The sequence below is a fragment of the Pongo abelii genome, chromosome 19 (assembly GCF_028885655.2).
Source record: "Pongo abelii isolate AG06213 chromosome 19, NHGRI_mPonAbe1-v2.0_pri, whole genome shotgun sequence".
NCBI lineage: Eukaryota > Metazoa > Chordata > Mammalia > Primates > Hominidae > Pongo > Pongo abelii.
The window spans coordinates 1,503,644-1,520,521 of record NC_072004.2 but is presented as its reverse complement, the minus strand read 5'-3'; the positions used below and the strand labels follow the sequence as shown (position 1 = coordinate 1,520,521).

At 54.8% G+C, this 16,878-nt stretch overlaps 1 protein-coding gene and 1 long non-coding RNA gene across 5 annotated transcripts; both read left to right on the top strand.

Annotated features, from left to right (window-relative positions):
• The first annotated feature begins 1,273 nt into the window (after positions 1 to 1,273).
• LOC100454861 (uncharacterized) lies at positions 1,274 to 9,043 on the top strand. 4 transcript variants are annotated; one of them, XR_010137891.1, is made up of 5 exons: positions 1,286 to 3,532; positions 4,322 to 4,464; positions 6,087 to 6,169; positions 6,308 to 6,394; positions 6,526 to 9,043. It is a non-coding gene; the product is annotated as an uncharacterized LOC100454861 (long non-coding RNA). The 4 variants fall into 4 exon arrangements; XR_656950.4 differs by lacking the exon at positions 6,308 to 6,394 and having other exon boundaries at positions 1,307 to 3,532; XR_010137892.1 differs by lacking the exons at positions 6,087 to 6,169; positions 6,308 to 6,394 and having other exon boundaries at positions 1,274 to 3,532.
• A 1,169-nt stretch (positions 9,044 to 10,212) lies between these two features.
• On the top strand, positions 10,213 to 13,928 carry TLCD2 (TLC domain containing 2). Its single transcript, XM_002826811.6, has 4 exons — positions 10,213 to 10,483; positions 10,665 to 10,747; positions 10,969 to 11,051; positions 12,332 to 13,928. The coding sequence occupies exons 1-4, from the start codon at positions 10,308 to 10,310 to the stop codon at positions 12,782 to 12,784; spliced, it is 795 nt and encodes a 264-aa protein (XP_002826857.3). The 5' UTR covers positions 10,213 to 10,307; the 3' UTR covers positions 12,785 to 13,928.
• Positions 13,929 to 16,878: the final 2,950 nt, after the last annotated feature.

The following is a 16,878-nucleotide window of genomic DNA, read 5'->3' as shown; positions in this document are numbered from 1 at the left end:
ACAGGCGCCTGGCTAACTTTTGTATTTTTAGTAGAGATGGGGTTTCACCATGTTGACTAGGCTGGTCTCAAATTCCTGACCTCAGATGATCCGCCCGCTTTGGCCTCCCAAAGTGCTGGAATTACAGGCGTGAGCCACCATGCCCGGCCCTTTAGGGCATAATTCTAATTCAGGAATCTGGAGTGAGATGCATCTACATTTTTAACAAGTACGCCAGGTAATTCTGATGCAGCAACCTTCAGGCTACATCTTGAGAAGTAAGGTCTGTAACAGCTCTCTTCCGGAATTTCCCTCTCACTGCCCCCAGTAAGCGTTTTCCCGGACTCCCAATGCAAGCACCTTTGGGCTCTGGGGAATCTCAGACCAAATTAGCCGCTCCCCTTGGCCAGCCTCAGTATTGGGTTTCCAGGAGGTCATATCTTGGATAGTCAGGGACAGAGGCTGCAGCTGCCCCAGCAGTCAGCCCATGTTGAGCGGGGTCAGCTCTTGCTAATCCGGCAGGGAGAAAAGTAGTGCACCAGCTGCCTGCGGACCAGCGTGGCAGGTACTATGCTAGGTGTTTTCTAATTAAATTTGTTTTTCATTTGTTTTTTTTTTCTGAGATGGAGTCACATTCTGTCACCTAGCCTGGAGTGCAGTGGCGCCATCTTAGCTCACTGCAACCTCTGCCTCGGCCTCCTGAGTAGCTGGGACCACAGATGTGCACCACCACACCTGGCTAATGTTTTGTATTTTGGATAGAGCTAGAGTTTCATCATGTTGCCCAGGCTGGTCTCGAACTCCTGAGCTCAAGCAATCTGCCTGCCTCAGCCTCCGAAAGTGCTACAGTTACAGGTGTGAGCCACCTCGCCGGGCCATTTTTTAATTTTTTTTTTTTTTTTTTTTAAAGAGAGTCTTGCCATGTTGCCCAGGCTGGTCTTGAACTCCTGGGCTCAAAGTGATCCACCTGCTTCGGCCTTCCAAAGTGCTGGGATTACAGGTATGAGCCATTGTGCCTGGCCACATTTTTAATTTTTTTTTTTTTTTTTGAGACGGAGTCTTGCTCTGTCACCCAGGCTGGAGTGCAGTGACCCGATCTCGGCTAACTGCAAAGCTCCGCCTCCTGGGTTCACGCCATTCTCCTGCCTCAGCCTCCCGAGTAGCTGGGCGCTACAGGCACCCGTCAGCACGCCCAGCTAATTTTTTGTATGTTTAGTAGAGACAGGGTTTCACCCTGTTAGCCAGGATGGTCTCGATCTCCTGACCTCGTGATCCGCCTGCCTCAGCCTCCCAAAGTGCTGGGATTACAGGCGTGAGCCACCGCACCCGGCCACATTTTTAACTTTTAAAAAATTTTTAAATGTTGAAATCCCTATAACAAGCCTTGAATTCCTTATTCACCATATGTTGTAGATGAGGGGAATTATCGGTAACAAGTTCACAGCTAGTAAGAGCTGGAATTTGAATCTAAGTGTGCCTAACACAGTAGTTCTCAGTTGGAGGAGATTTTGTCCCCTAGGAGACATTTGGTAACGTCTGGAGATACTTTTGGTTGTCAAAACTGGGAGCTGGGGGTGGGTGGATGTTGCCACTGACATCTAGGGCAGAGGCCAGGGACCACGTGGATGTCCTATTGTGCACCCGGTAGCCCTCCCACAAGAAATTATTCTACTTAAAATGCCAGTGGGTGCTGAGGTGGCGAAACCCTGGACTCGAAGCCTGTGCTTTTGACCTAGGGGGTGGGGTCAGTGTTCAGAACAAAATGGAAAAGGGTCACCCCAAGGGCCGTGAGCAGGAAAGGGATGGGATTTCTATGCTCAGGATAATGGAGAATAGGGGCCACTGGTGAGGCTTCGCTTCCTTCCACGCTTGGCCAGGGCCCTGCTCAATTTCTCCCCGCCTTGCCAAGTCAGTCCTAGGACTTCACACTAAGCTTGTCCTGGAGTGACCCTGACTCCCAACTCAGGATCGAGGCAAAATATTTGTCTGGGTCTTCCCAGCACTTCCCAGCCAAAGACGCTGGCTTCTGGGGCCAACGTGTTCCACCTGCAGTCCTTGAGTAATTAGGACCCTTGCTATGGGGGGTGGCCATGTGGGCAGGGCACCGCCGAAAGCCAAAAACGGAGCGGCCCAGGGACCAGGTGGCAGCTGAGAACAGTTAGAAGTGGAGTGAATGCGGCCGGGCGCGGTGGCTCACGCCTGTAATCCTAGCACTTTGGGAGACCGAGGCGGGTGGATCACCTGAGGTGAGGAGTTCGAGACCAGCCTGGCCCACATGGCAAAACCCTGTCTCTACTAAAAATACAAAAATAAGCTGGGAGTGGTAGTGCACGCCTGTAATCCCAGCTACTTAGGAGGCTGAAGGAGGAGAATCGCTTGAACCTGGGAGGTGGAGGTTGCAGTGAGCCAAGATCGCACCACTGCACTCCAGCCTGGGCAACACAGCGAGACTATGTCTAAAAAAAAAGAAAAAAAAAGAAAGGAGGTGGAGTAAATGGGCCAAACCAGGAGGATCCCATCCGCAGACACCTGTCCACGGAGGACTAGGGCAACTTGAGTAGGAAGTAGGGGGCAGCTGGCATGGGAAGCAGCGTTCTGAACCCCAAGTTTGCTTCCCATAGCCATTCCTCCTCCCCAGGCTTGGTCCTCGGGTTCACTGTACCCTCCCTGGCGCCAGCCACCATTCTGGACCTCCCCAATACTGGCCTTCCCCTAGACCAGGGAGGGTCCAGACCAGAGAGTCTGAATTTACTGTGCTAACAGGAAATATCTCTCTTTCCAAGCCCAGAGCCTCTGAAGAACTAAGGAGCAGAGCGGGGTTGGGGTTGGGGGAGACAGTCTTGGAGTGATGGGGGAAAAGAAAGATCATACAATCACATCCCCCATGTTCTTTCCTCCACCACCCATGGGGGTGGATAAGGGGATGGAGGAGGGTAAGCAAGGAGGAGGATGTGGTAACAGCTGATTCGTCCCCAGAGGTCACACTTTCCAACAATCAGCTGTTACTGGGGCGCAAGGCAGGAAGTTTCCTTAAAGGCGCAATGTCCTGAACGCAGGCTCAGAATTCTGGAGCTCCAAGTGAACCTTATCAATTACCTGATGGAGCGCGTATTTAACAGAGGGAAGGATCTCACACTCCAGGCTCATCTCTCCTGCTCAGTTACTCTCAGCCCCTATTTGGAGCTGAAGGAAAAGGCATGGATTTCAGTCCACACGTTCCTCTTTGGGGGACTTGCGGGGAGTGATAAGGTAGGGCAGGTCTCCGGCTTGCCCCTTTAAAAAAGCCGACCAGCAGCTTTTGCCAAGTCACTGGGTTCATTTCAGTTTTTGCCCATCCCCCGCTCATCTAGACTCTGATTGGCCCCTGGGGAAGGAGCAGCCTGCTCATTGGTCTCCACCTTCGAATCTCTTCCCTAAGTAGGCCTGAGTCACTGAAGAGCTTTGGAGGGCGGGACTGCATGGGGGTTAATCAGAGGATGCGATTGCTGACCGTTTGCACTTTGGCATGACCCATCCCCTAATTTCTGACCAGAAGCCCTCCCTCTACCCTAAGGTGAGGACTGTGCTATGAATCTTTTGTTAGAAAGCTACCTCTTGGGAGGCTCTGGGGGCTCTTCTGGGACTGGGAAGAGACATCCAAGAAAAAAAGCCTCCTGTGGTTAGGAAGAGCCCCCAGGAGGAGTGGGCTGGGTCTCTCCAGTGAAAGCTGGGCTGGGCGAGGTGAGCACCCTCCCTCCTCCAAAAGCCCTGGAGAGCTCTCCAACGGTAGTCTCTGCTGCCCTGGGGGCTGATGCTCTGCCCACTCCTGCTCCTTAGTCCGCTCCACCTTTCCTTAAAGAGCTATAGCGTCCCGCAGAGGCTGGCGAGTCAGTTTGGGGAATGTCTAAAAGAAGCACTCACGGCTCCAACAAGGAGGGGCTGTCGCCCTTTAAGGACTTCCCTGGGCTGGATTCCGAGCTCAGTTTAAAAATGCCAACTCACAGAGCGCGCTGGGTTCTGGGAACGACGGTGTCGGGCTGAGAACTACACGGACCAGCATGCATTGCAAACGCAGACGCCGTGACTTTCGCCTGCTCTTTAGGACTCTCGTTTGACGTAGCGCTTTTCTAAGCGGGTCGCTGACGCGAAGGGCTGGGCCACACCTGTCCGTCTATTGGCCGGCTCGTCAGCGGGTGGGCGTGGCTTCGTGCAATTCCGCCCGGCAAAAGGGTGGCCTCCTTGCCAATCAGAGCCAGGGCGCCCGGAGAGGCGGGACCAGGGCGAGGCCCCGTCGGCCCCCTGGTGGGCGTGGCCACGTTGCCCAGCAGTGGGCGGTGATTGGCCCCGGGCGGTGCCTTCGCAGCTCGTGCGTCACGACGCCGCCAGCTGATCGGAGCCTGGAGCCGGTGTGTGCTGGGTACCGAGAAGAGACAGCGCCGCCGGCCGTGGGGAGCGGACGCAGCGATTTGCTCCCCTTCGCGCAGCAACCCCCACACCCAGCACCAGGTGGGTGTGAGCTGGCGACCCGGTCACGCAGCGGGGAGCCGCGGTAACGGGATGGAGGGTGAAAGTGGGGTCCGGGCGGCCACACCCAGCCCTTCCGGGAGGAGAGGGGGCGGCGGGGGCAGGGGCGCCTCGGGGAGAGGGGCCTGGACTGGCCGGGTTAGTGTGTCAGGAGCTCTGAGGAAAGAGTCTGGGACGGGAGTCGTGGCGGAAGGGCTGGCGGAGTGGCGGGGGGCGGGGGAAGAGCCGAGGGGCCGGAGGGCTGGGGGCGGCTCACCCGGCGGCCCCCGGTCTGAGGATACAGGGGCCGGCCATCTAGCTTGGGGAGGGTCTGGACCCCCCGAGCGGGCGGCGAGGAGGTGCTTTGCCTCTGCCGGCGTTCAGTGGGTCAGGGCCAGTTCAGCGCCAGTTCAGCGCCCTGGCAGGGAAGGGGTCGCTGGGCGGGCCGGCCCCTCCTCTCGTTCCCTCCAGGGGATGTTATGTAAGGGGGGAGGGGAGAGGAGTAGGGGGCGGCGGTGCCGGGGCCTTATGCAACCCAAAGGTTAGGGTTTCACCGCGGTTGGGCGGGAGGAAGAGGGCAAGAGGAGGGCCTGGAAACTCTAACCCCCCCTCCCCAGACTAACTGGCCGTCTTGGGCCGAGAGAAGGTCACCTCTGCACCTCCCCCCAGCCTGTCCGGTTGTGAGGCCCCTAGCCCAGGCCTGGCCCTGACTGCCTGGGAAGCCGGCTGGCTGGGTGGGGCGCCTGGGTTAGTCATCACTGGGCTGCCTCTCTCCCCACCTCCCGGCCAACTCTTGGCCCCTCCCCATGGCCTCCGGCGAGGCTGTCGCCCCCACCTCCCTTCGGTCCTGGTTCCAGCCTCCAACTCCTTTGGCCTGTCATCTTGGCTGTCAGACTGGGCTAGGAGCTGTCAGAGTGCCAGAGGGTTGATGGAGCAGCTGGTCAGAGGGTCAGTGCCCTGGATCCACCCGCCCTGCAGCCAAGGGCACCTGCTTGGCACAGACTCTCAGCAGCTGCTGAGTCCTCTGGGTTGAACAGAGCTATCTCAGACAGAGGAAGGTCGGACGGAGTTGGACTGGTCACCCAGGGGAAGCAAGATATATAAAGTTCATGCCTCCCAAGAGGGTTTCGGAATTTGAACCGCACCCCGTATCCCCCAATCTTTCTTATCCTCTGACTATAGAAATTCCAAGGCAAGACCTCCTTGGCCCCTCAGCCTGGCGTGAGCCATGCCCTTGGACTGAGTGTCAGCCCAGACCCGCCCTCCCCAGCTCACATCCCCCGAGCCTGCCACGCCCCCAGCCCCCTCCCTGGGCCATGCTGCAGGGCCCGGCTTTTCCTGCTGATTCATGCGTTGGAACTGTGGGGGCGGGGCTTGGAACTTGGAACAAAGTTCAGACATGGAGGGGCCGGCAGACAGCCTGGAATTCATACCAGATGTACCCGGAATGCGCAAGCGGAATGCCTGGCATCTGAGAGTCCTGGGGAAGCTGCCCAGCCACCCTGCCCATTCCTCCCTCCCCTCCAGCCTGTGGTCCCCTGCCCGCCCCTCACAGCCCCGGGAGCCTCTGCTGACCTTCTTTCAAACGCTAGGCCTCCTCCCTTCCTCACTCTTCCCCAATCCAGGCCCCCAGAACTCTCCTTCCAGCTGAACTCTCTGAGAACAAGTCAGTTGGGCTGATCACTGAACTCACATTTCTGGACCTGAGGTACCACACTTCTAGTACCTGCGTGCTGGTGGGGTGTGTTCAGGGTCCCGGGCCCTGCCCTGTCTGAATGCTGAGGAGGCTGGGCCCCCGCGGGCCGCTAGGGCAGGGGAGGGTGACAGCAGGACTGGGTTTCTCTAGACTCCAGTTCTGGAAAGAAGAGCAAGGGAAGTCTGTTTACAGTCGCCTCTTGCCGCTCAGTGAAGTTAACAGCTTCTGCAAGCCCAGGTCAGAGCTGCAACCCTTCATTAGAATCTCAGAGGTCTACTGGGGCAGGACCCTGATGGCCAGTGAGTGGGTCAGCATTGCAGCAACATGCCCTGCTCAGATCTTTCCCATTTTCCCTCCCTTTCCCTTAGGAGCCTGTTCCTCTCACACCCTCACCTGGCTGAGCCGCAGTAGTTCTTCAGTGGCAAGCTTTATGTCCTGACCCAGCTAAAGCTGCCAGTTGAAGAACTGTTGCCCTCTGCCCCTGGCTTCGAGGAGGAGGAGGAGCTGCTTTCCCCATCATCTGGAAGGTGACAGAAATGGGCTGGGAAGGTCCGAACAGCAGGGTTGATGATACGTTTTGGGAAAGTTGTAGAGCCTTTGCCCAGATTGGCCCAGCAAGGAGCGGTTTTAGATTAGAGACACTGGCTGAATTGAGGAGTAGAAGGCTCAAACAACCCAAGGTTAGTTGGTCTTTGTGTGACAATGGGAAGAAGTGGGGAGAACACTCTGTCTCCCCAACTTCCTTCTAGACCCTCCTTCCTTATCTTTCATTCTTCCCCACCGGCCTTTCCAGATGAGGTCCAAAAGTAAGCTCACTCTTCAGGGAAAAGTGATTCTAAACCCGGGTGTGAGGAGTCATCCTTCTGCTCTTACTTTTCCCTGCATTTCCTTAGGCTGGCCCAGACTCTAGATTCCTGGGCACTTACCTATTATCTGAGACCCTTAGACTTCCTGTCTCAGTTTCTCCACCTGTGAGATGGGCAGTCACACAGATGAGTGTGCTGAGGGAATCAGAAGCCCATCTGTGTCGACTCAGAACCTGGGCTCTCCCCCTGCTGTGGGTGGAAACAAAACACCTTTTCACATAAGCTGTTGTCCCTCCCCCATCCCTGATACCATCACCCAGGAGCTGGGCGGGGGAATGGGAAGCTGGAGGAGGGGGTTAGAGTTAGACCAATGCAAGGAGCTAATAAGAGCTTGCCTCTCTGTGACTTCCCCCTATGCAAGGGTGGCCCAAGGCTTCCCTTGATATCCAAAGCAGGACAGCAGCCCCTTGGTGGGATTCTAACTGCTGCTGCTCTGTTTCTTTCCTCACTTTGCTTTCCAAGGTGGTATGTGATCCCCAGCTCAGGCCTGTGCAGACAGGAAATTCTCCGCTGCAGCAAGTAGGGGAGGTGGGTTGTGGGATGTGACCTCCTTCTGGATATCAGGCGGTGAGTGTAAACCTGCCACCTCCAGCCCTGATCCATTCTCACCTAGCGGCTACAGGAAGCTGTGTCTGTTCGATTTGGTGGGAGGAGATGTGCAGGGAGCTGTATCTTATCCTCCGCTTGTGAAAAACTCAAGGATGTGGAGAAGAGTAGACCGTGGAACCCTGCCCTTCTGCAACCAAGCTGAGGGGCAGGATGCGTATGGGACAGTGGTAGAGAAGCAGGGGATAGACGCATAGGCTGCAACAAAGGTCACTCTGTCCCTGGACACTGCCTCCGTACTTTCTCCTTCTTGCTTCACTGGCCACAGCATCTCCCTCCAGCCCTCACTATGTGCCTCTGCCATCTTCACCCATCATGGAGCAGAGGTGAGGAAAGGCAGCCTGGGAATGTGGAGACCAGTGAAGGACCAGGCCTGGAAAGCACAGGGTCCTACCTGGGCATCCAGCAGAGGAGCCCCTAAAGGCCAGGAGCAACCCAAGAGGAGGGAGGACAGCCAGCCTCCATCGACGGCGAGCCTCCAGCCCTCTCCTACTTTGATCACCATTTCTCTCCAGGCTTTCTGCCTCCGAGATGTGGCACCATAGTGCAGTGCCCTGTGGCTTCACCGCCCTACTTCCACCTCCGCCCAGCCTGTAATGTTTATAAAAGCAGCCTCAAGGACCAAGAACCATCTGCGAAAGGACACACACAGGAAATTCATAAAAGAAATCTGAATGGATAAAACCATGAAAAAAATGTATGCTTCATTAGTAATTAAAGAAAGGCAAATAGAGCTGAAAGCATTTTTCCCTTAGCAAGCCATGACAGAAAAAAATAAGACCCAATATTGGCAAAGAGACTACTGAAAAAACATTCCCATACATTGCGTGTGGGAGTATACATCGGTGCAGGCTTCCTGGATGACAGTTGGGTGATATGTGTCATGTGGCCTAGAAGCCTCCATGTCATTTGACATACGAATTCTATCTTTGAGAATTTATCCTAGGAAAATACTTAAGGATTTAGTTAGTGATAAGATGTTCATCCCAGCATTGCAATGGAGAAAAATGGGAAGCAATGGTTTGGTTGGGAATTTATTCCTTTTCTGCTGTAACGAAAGTTTGCAATAGGGGATTGCTTAAGTAAATTATTGTATCTCCATCCAGATGGTGGAGTACCGCGCAGACATTAAAAGTCATGTAAAAGAACATCTGACTGAAAGAAAAATGCTCCTTGAATATTAAAAGGTTGTAAAAATAGTGCATATTATGTGATTTCAATTTTGTTTTTTAAAATATGGGTGTATCCTTGTATACGTAGAGCAGATAAAAAAGATGGAAGGCATGCTAAAAAAAAATGTTTAGTGGTTATCTTTGTATGGTGGAACAAAGTCACTGTAATTTTCATCTGGTTTTTCTGTAATTTCCAAATTTTCTACATTGTGTATTTCATATAATAAATATAATTTAAGAGATTGGTGTTATTAAACCTTTAGAGAAGTGGGGGTAGAAGAATGAAGGGAAGACCTCAGCTTTTTGGTGAGAAGGTTTGGTTGGGGCACCTCTTGGTTTATGAACTTAATTCTTTGAAGTAGCTGGAATCCTCCCTCTCGGCCTGCAGGAAACAGCTCTGAATTGCTGACTGTCTGCCAGCTGAAGAGGTGGAGTGGAGTAAGGTGGAAGGAAAGCAGTGCAAACCTGGGGCTCTTCAGGTGGTGAGGGGCTGGGGGAGGCTTTTCCTCTTAAGGCTGGAGGGTTCCAGAATCCTAACCGCCCTGCTACTGAGAGCAGGACAGGTCTGTTTTTCTCTTCTGACTCTGTCCCAGCCTTGAAGGGACCCTGTGTTACCTTTCCTTGCCCTCGGATTGAAGATATTCTACCCACCAACGGGTACCAAGCCCTTGGGGAAGGAAATGCTTTTCAAGACGGGGCCAGCGATTCCCTTTTGCGTCCTCTTCCTAATGAGGCTCCTCCGTAGGGCCGAAAACAATGCTGGGGGTCGGGGCGGGGCCCAGTGGGTCTCTTCTCCAACATGGGGTCTCCTGGGGGTTGTGGGGGAGGGGGAGCAGAACTGCTGGAATTACAGGTTTGACGGGATATGGTAAAGGCCTGGAAACCTCAGGAGGCAGAAGGGGTGGCTCCAAGAAAGCGGGGCACCCCCTCCCCACTACGGACGCGGGGAGGGAAGTAGGGGCGGCGGCCAGGGTCGGGCAGGTACGAGTGAGCTGCGCTGGCCTCTGCCTTGCAGGGTGTGGCGGTGGGTGGTGATGACGCTCAGCAGGTGAAAGTCGCGGGAGCCGGGAAGAGGAAGTCAAGGTTCGTGGGTGGGGCCCGGGAGTGTCAGGTGAGGTTAGACTGGAGACCCAGGTCTGCAACTCCAGCGCTTCAGGACGCTTGGAGCTGGGGAGGACCCCTGTTGGCGAACATCCCGGAGGCCCCCCGAGCTCCAGGGCATGGTCTGCTGCCCTGAGCCCCCGAACCGCTCCCCCGGCTGGAGCGGGACGCGATCGGCGGCCAAGGTTCCGGGGGCGGTGGCCCCGCGGCTGCTCCAATCACCGCACAGCCGAGGGACGGGGCGTGGACGAGCCGGGAAAAGTTCCTGCTGATCCCGAAGGCGGGGCGGGGCGGGGAGGGGAGCCGGGGCCCCGGCCCTGCCAGGGAGCGGGTTCCCAGTCCCGGCCGAGAGCACGGGCGCCGAGGGGACCGACCCGGACCCCCCACGCCCCCCACCGCCGGGCCATGGCGCCCCCGGGGCTCCTGGTGGCTGGCGCCTCCTTCCTCGCGTTCCGGGGGCTGCACTGGGGGCTGCGGCGGCTGCCCACGCTGGAATCGGCCGCTCGGGACCGCTGGCAGTGGCGGAACCTCTGCGTCTCCCTGGCGCACAGCCTGCTCTCGGGGACCGGGGCGCTGCTCGGGTGCGGGCTTGGGGGCTCGAGGCGCACCGGGCGAGGGCGAGGGGTGGGAGGCTGAGGCTGGGAGACCCGGCGGGCGTCTCCAGAGCTGAGACTGGGGTGGGGGCGCGCACAGGGAGAGTGCGGCCGGGGCCTCGAGAGGCTGACCATGCCCCCCCCCCATGTCCCCACCCCATGCCCCCAGCCTGTCACTGTACCCTCAGATGGCCGCCGACCCCATCCATGGCCACCCGCGCTGGGCTCTGGTGCTGGTGGCTGTGTCTGTGGGTGAGTCTGCAGGGAAAGCTGGGCCGGTGGGGGGGATGGGGCGGGGGGCAGCATCTGCTGTCCTTCGAGGTCCGTTCGCCTCCCCCATGGGGGTTAACGTTCCTGAAGGCTTTACCGAGGGAAAACTAAGAACTGGGAGAGGGGCGGGGTGGGGGGGCTGGAAATCCTCTGTAAGCTGCCCGGGCTCTGGAGCAGCCTAACCCCTACCCCCATGCCCAAAGGCTACTTCCTGGCAGACGGAGCTGACTTGCTGTGGAACAGGACCTTGGGCAAGACCTGGGATCTTCTCTGTCATCATTTGGTGGTGAGACTGAGGGGAGAAGCCAGACAGGAGGGGAGGAGGGGAGCCCTGCCCAGCCTGAGGTTCCCAGTCTCTCCTCATTCTTTTTTTTTTTTTGAGACGGAGTCTCACTCTGTCACCCAGGCTGGAGTCCAGTGGTTCGGCCTCTGCTCACTGCAACCTTCGCTTCCTGGGTTCAAGCAATTCTCCTGCCTCAGCCTCCCACGTAGCGGGGATTACAGGCACCCGCCACCACGCCCAAGTAATTTTTTGTATTTTTAGTAAAGACCGGGTTTCTCCATGTTGGCCAGGCTGGTCTCGAACTTCTGACTTCAGGTGATCCACCCACTTCAGCCTCCCAAAGTGCTGGGATTACAAGCATGAGCCACCACCCCCGGCCCTCTCTTCATTTTTCTGTCCTATAATTTCCCACAGAGTCTCTGCCCCCAGCTGGTGCTTGGCTCCCAGTCTTAGGCTGAGTTAGGGGGAGGAGGTGGCTGCTGGCCACAGCTGGGGAGTCCAGACACCCACCAGGGCAGGGCACCCGCCATGCCAGGGCACCCACCATACAAGGGCACCCACCATACCAGGGCACCCACCAGGCCAGGACACCCACCACACCAGGGCACCCACCATGTGAGCCTAAGGAGTTCGGGTTCCCCCACGGGTGTCCAGCTGATCACAGAAATGTGGAATATGGAGCTTTTCTGAGAAGGGGGTGTCCTGGTATAGGGTGTGGGTATGGGGCATGAAAGCCCTAGGCTGGGCGCAGTGGCTCATGCCTGTAATCCCAGCACTTTGGGAGGCCGAGGTGGGTGAATCACAAGGTCAGGAGATCAAGACCATCCTGACTAACACGGTGAAACCCCGTCTCTACTAAAAATACAAAAATTACCTGGGTGTGGTGGTGCGCGCCTGTAGTCCCAGCTACTCGGGAAGCTGAGGCAGGAGAATCGCTTGAACCCGGGAGGCAGAGGTTGCAGTGAGCTGAGATCACACCACTGCACTCCAGCCTGGTGACAGAGTGAGACTCTGTCTCAAAAAAAAAAAAGAAAGCCCAGGAATGGGAAGTTAAGGGGGTATTAGAGGGTGAGACAGCCCCTCCCTGGGGCAAGCCTGGTTCCATCTATGGAAGGGTTGTTTCAAGGCTGCTCAGGGCCCCAGGATAAAGGTAAAAGCATAAAGTTCAGGTGTTTGGGGAGCCCCACAGACTGCGTGGAAGCCTCTTTCTTCAGGCCTAGGTTATTAGGACATGATGGCCGGCAGGTCATGGGAGTCCTCTGACCTGTGACCCTGGCTCCCAGGTGGTGAGCTGCTTCAGCACCGCTGTTCTGTCTGACCACTACGTGGGCTTCGCCATGGTGTCTCTGCTCCTGGAGCTGAACTCTGCCTGCTTGCACCTGCGGAAGCTGCTGCTGCTTTCTCGCCAGGCCCCATCCCTGGCCTTCAGTGTGACCAGCTGGGCCTCCCTGGCCACCCTGGCCATCTTCCGCCTGGTCCCGCTGGGGTGGATGAGTCTGTGGCTGTTCCGGCAGCACCACCAGGTTCCTCTTGCTCTGGTCACCCTGGGTGGAATTGGGCTGGTCACTGTGGGCGTCCTGAGCATCATATTGGGGATCCGCATTCTGGTCAATGATGTCCTGAAGTCTCGACCCCATCCACCCAGCCCTGGGCACGAGAAAACCAGGGGGACCAGGACATGTCGTGACGATGGACCTGTCACCAGGGACAGTTCGACTCTCAGCCTGAAAGACTAGAGAGAAGCCATGGGCCCCTCGCTGGGGGAGGTGGGGCCAGGACAAGGAGATGAGGGTCTTCCATGCACAGTCCCCCATCGGGGTGAGGGCCAGACTGGCTCATCAGCATCTCAGTTTCTCTTCCAGCTAACTCACATCCCTTCCCCTTTCTAGGATCTTAAGAAGAAATGCTGATGTTGGATGGGTGGGAACCTGGGTTTCTGTTCACTGAAATCCGTCATCAGATGAGTGTCCTTTCCAGCAAATAAACTCAAGAGGTACAGCCAGAGCTATCAGTAAAGAGTGGCAGGAGGCATGCAGCTGGAAGAAACTGCCAGTGGAGACAGAAGCTCTTTGCTTTAACCCAGGGACAGATGGGGGAAGGTGAAGTCCCACTAGGATCAGAGAGATCTGGTATGGGGCGGGTAGGGACAGAGAGAAAAGAGATCTCACCTATAACCAAATTCTGGCAGTGGGAGGAAGGTAGAGGAGGTGCTGTCTGTGGCAGCAGAGATGGACGTGATAGTTGCCAAGAGACAGAACCTGGACCACAGCAATTGCTGCTGATGTTTTTGGTTCTCAAAGCCACACTCCTGTTTTTATGAGACGGAATCTCACTCTGTCACCCATGCTGGAGTGTAGTGGCACGATTTCGGCTCACTGCAACCTCAGCCTCCTGGGTTCAAGTGATTCTCCTGCCTTAGCCTCCCGAGTAGCTGTGACTTCAGGCATGCACCACCAAGCCCAGCTAATTTTTGTATTTTTTGGTGGAGAGGAGGTTTCACCATGTTGCCCAGGCTGGTCTGGAACTCCTGACCTCAAGTGATCCACCCGCCTCGGCCTCCCAGAGTGCTGGGATTACAGACGTGAGCCACTATGCCTGGCGTACACTCCTGTTTTTCTACTTAACCCTGGTCCTGCTGTGTCTAGCCTTTTATTTTTATTTTTAGTATCTTCTGACTTTTCTTTTCTTTTTCTTTTTTTTTTTGAGACAAGTTCTTGCTCCGTTGCCCAGGATGGAGTGCACTGGCTTGATCTTGGCTCACTGCAATCTCTGCCTCCCAGGCTCAAGCAATTCTCCTGCCTCAGCCTCCCGAGTAGCTGGGACTACAGGTGCATGCCACTGCACCAGGCTAATTTTTGTTTTTGTTTTTTTTTTTTTGAGATGGAGTCTCACTCTGTCACCCAGGCTGGAGTGCAGTGGCGCGATCTTGGCTCACTACAAGCTCCACCTCCCAGGTTCACACCATTCTTCTGCCTCAGCCTCCCAAGTAGCTGGGACTACAGGCACCCGCCAGCACGCCCGGCTAATTTTTTTGTATTTTTAGTAGAGACGGGGTTTCACCGTGTTGGCCAGGCTGGTCTTGATCTCCTGACCTCGTGATCCACCCACCTCGGCCTCCCAAAGTGCTGGGATTACAGGCGTGAGCCACCGCGCCCGGCCTAATTTTTGTATTTTTTTGTAGAGACCAGGTTTTGCCATGTTGCCCAGGCTGGTCTCAAACTTTTGCACTCAAGTGATCCGCCCACCTCAGCCTCCCAAAGTGCTGGGATTACAGACGTGAGCCACCGTACCTGGCCTATTTTGACTTTTCAAAGACAATTCGGATTCTTAGAGGAGTGAACACAGGGTTGGTCTGTCTTCTTAGGACGGCACTGAAGTCCAGAATTACAGAAGGAAGGGTGCCCAGTACAGAGTTTTCCCAGGCCCAGGCGTTTATGGAAGAACGAGGGCAGAGGCAGAGTGTGTGAGAGAAGGCTACAGGAGGATAAAGGAATAGCTGGCCCTCTGGCCGGGCGCAGCAGCTCACGCCTGTAATCCCAGCACTTTGGGAGGCCGAGGCGGGAGGATCACCTGAGATCAGGAGTTCAAGACCAGCCTGGTCAACATGGTGAAACCCCGTCTCTACTAAAAATACAAAAATTAGCCAGGTGCCTGTAATCCCAGCTACTCAGGAGGCTGAGGCAGGAGAATCGCTTGAACCCAGGAGGCAGAGGTTGCAGTGAGCCGAGATTGTGCCACAGAACTCCAGCCTGGGCAACAGAGCGAGACTCCGTCTCAAAAGAAAAAAAGGAAGAGCTGGGACTTTTCAGAGATTCATTCATAAGGTCTTCTTCCTCCCTGCTGCTTCTGCTGCATTTTTTTCTGTTGAACAAGACCCCTTCCTTCCCAGAACATCCAGGTGATGGGAAGTGCCGAGCAAATTAAGGCTGCTGTTCTACTAAACAATGAACCGAGAGAGGCAACCCTTAGCCATCCACAGAAAAGCTACGTGAGCAAAAGCAAGAGACAGGAAGATTGTCTTCAAAAAAAAACCTTGCTAAGAAGCGGAGGTCCAGAAAGACACAAAGAATGACAGAGACAGACATACATAGACCGAGTGATAGGTAGAAAGAGAGAAGGATTATTCACATAGAGGTGACAGAGGCAAAGAAGGATGGAGGGCAAAAGAGACAGGCCTTAGCAGAAATATGGAGAAAGGCTGTCTTAGATCCTGAGAGACACCAAAGTCACAGAACTGATAAAATGGTTATAAACAAAAAGGACCAGAAAAATAGAAATAAAGGCCGGCAAGAAGCAACCCCAAGGCTGAAAGGCACAGAGAGTCTAGACAGTGAAATAGAATGAGTGACAAGGAGAAACACCCAGGCTCAGGAGCGATGGAGGAAATACTGGCAGATAGAGAGATCAGAAGAGCAAGAGGAGAGGTGGGAACAGAGAAGAGGGGGGACGAGTCCGGGAAGCTGAGAAGCAGAAGGCAGAGGAGGCAGTCAGTGGGAAGATTCACCGACAGAAGAGACTGGGAGATATGGGGACTTGGAGGCAGGCAGAAAGACAAAGGACAAACAGCTGCAGTGCAAAACCTAAAGACAGAGGCTGACAGTAACCGGTCGGCAGAGACTGATAGGAAGATGCGGACAAGTCAGAATCAGGGGTGTCAACTGAGATGCAAATATAGGCAAAGGAGCTGACAAAGAGAATCACAAGAGAAAAAGGAGAGCGCAGAACAATTTAAATATCCAGGCTGGGCGTGGTGGGTCACGCCTGTAATCCCAGCACTTTGGGAGGCCGAGGCAGGCGGATCACCTGAGGTCAGGAGTTCAAGACCAGCCCGGCCAACATGGTGAAACCTCGTCTCTACTAAAAGTACAAAAATTCATCCCAGCACTTTGGGAGGCTGAGGCGGGCGGATCATGAGGTCAGGAGATTGAGACCATCCTGGCTAACATGGTGAAACCTCGTCTCTACTAAAAATACAAAAAATTAGCCGGGCGTGGTGGCAGGCGCCTGTAATCCCAGCTACTGAGGAGGCTGAGGCAGGAGAATTGTTTGAACCTGGGAGGCCGAGGTTGTTATAGTGAGCTGAGATCGTGCCACTGCACTCCAGTGGGGGTAACAGAGTGAGACTCTGTCTCAAAAAAAAAAAAAAGAATACCCAAAGAACAAAGAAGAGGCAGGAACCCAGAAATGAAAAGAGGAGAAAAAGAAATACAGGTGTGAAAAAAAAAAATGAGAGGGATTGTGAGAAGTCTCCACCATATAGTCATAAAAACAGGCGCAAAGGATGAAAACCAATCGAGACTGAGGAAAACACAGTTGGAAGGAGCTAAACACAAGCAGAAAATAAGAGCAGAGCATTTAAATGTAATTAGATAAAAACCCAAGAGGCAAAGGTATAGATAGTGAGCTAGAGAAATAATGTAGAATTTTGTCAGAGTCTGTACTTCTAGAAGTCATATGTTTGCTGGCTGGGCATGGTGGCTCACGCCTGTAATCCCAGCACTTTGGGAGACTGAGGTAGGAGGAGTGGTTGAGCTCAGGAGTTCAAGACCAGTCTGGGCAACATATTGAGACCTCCTCTCTACAAAAAAAAAAAAAAATTTCTTTGTTCTTTCTTCTTCTTCTTCTTTTTTTTTTTTTTTATTGAGACAGAGTTTCATTCTTGCTGCCCAGGCTGCAATGCAGTGGCACAATCTTGGCTCACTGCAACCTCCGCCTCCTGGACTCAAGCAATTCTCCTGCCTCAGCCTCCCTAGTAGCTGGGATTACAGGTACCCACCACCACACTCGGCTAATTTTTGTGTTTTTAGTAGAGACAGGATTTCACCATATT

Coding starts and splice junctions, on each gene's coding strand:
- TLCD2 (XM_002826811.6), top strand. CDS start 10,308: ATGGCGCCCCCGGGGCTCCTGGTGGCTGGCGCCTCCTTCCTCGCGTTC. Junction 10,484..10,664: donor GGGACCGGGGCGCTGCTCGG/GTGCGGGCTTGG, acceptor CCATGCCCCCAG/CCTGTCACTGTACCCTCAGA. Junction 11,052..12,331: donor TTCTCTGTCATCATTTGGTG/GTGAGACTGAGG, acceptor CCTGGCTCCCAG/GTGGTGAGCTGCTTCAGCAC.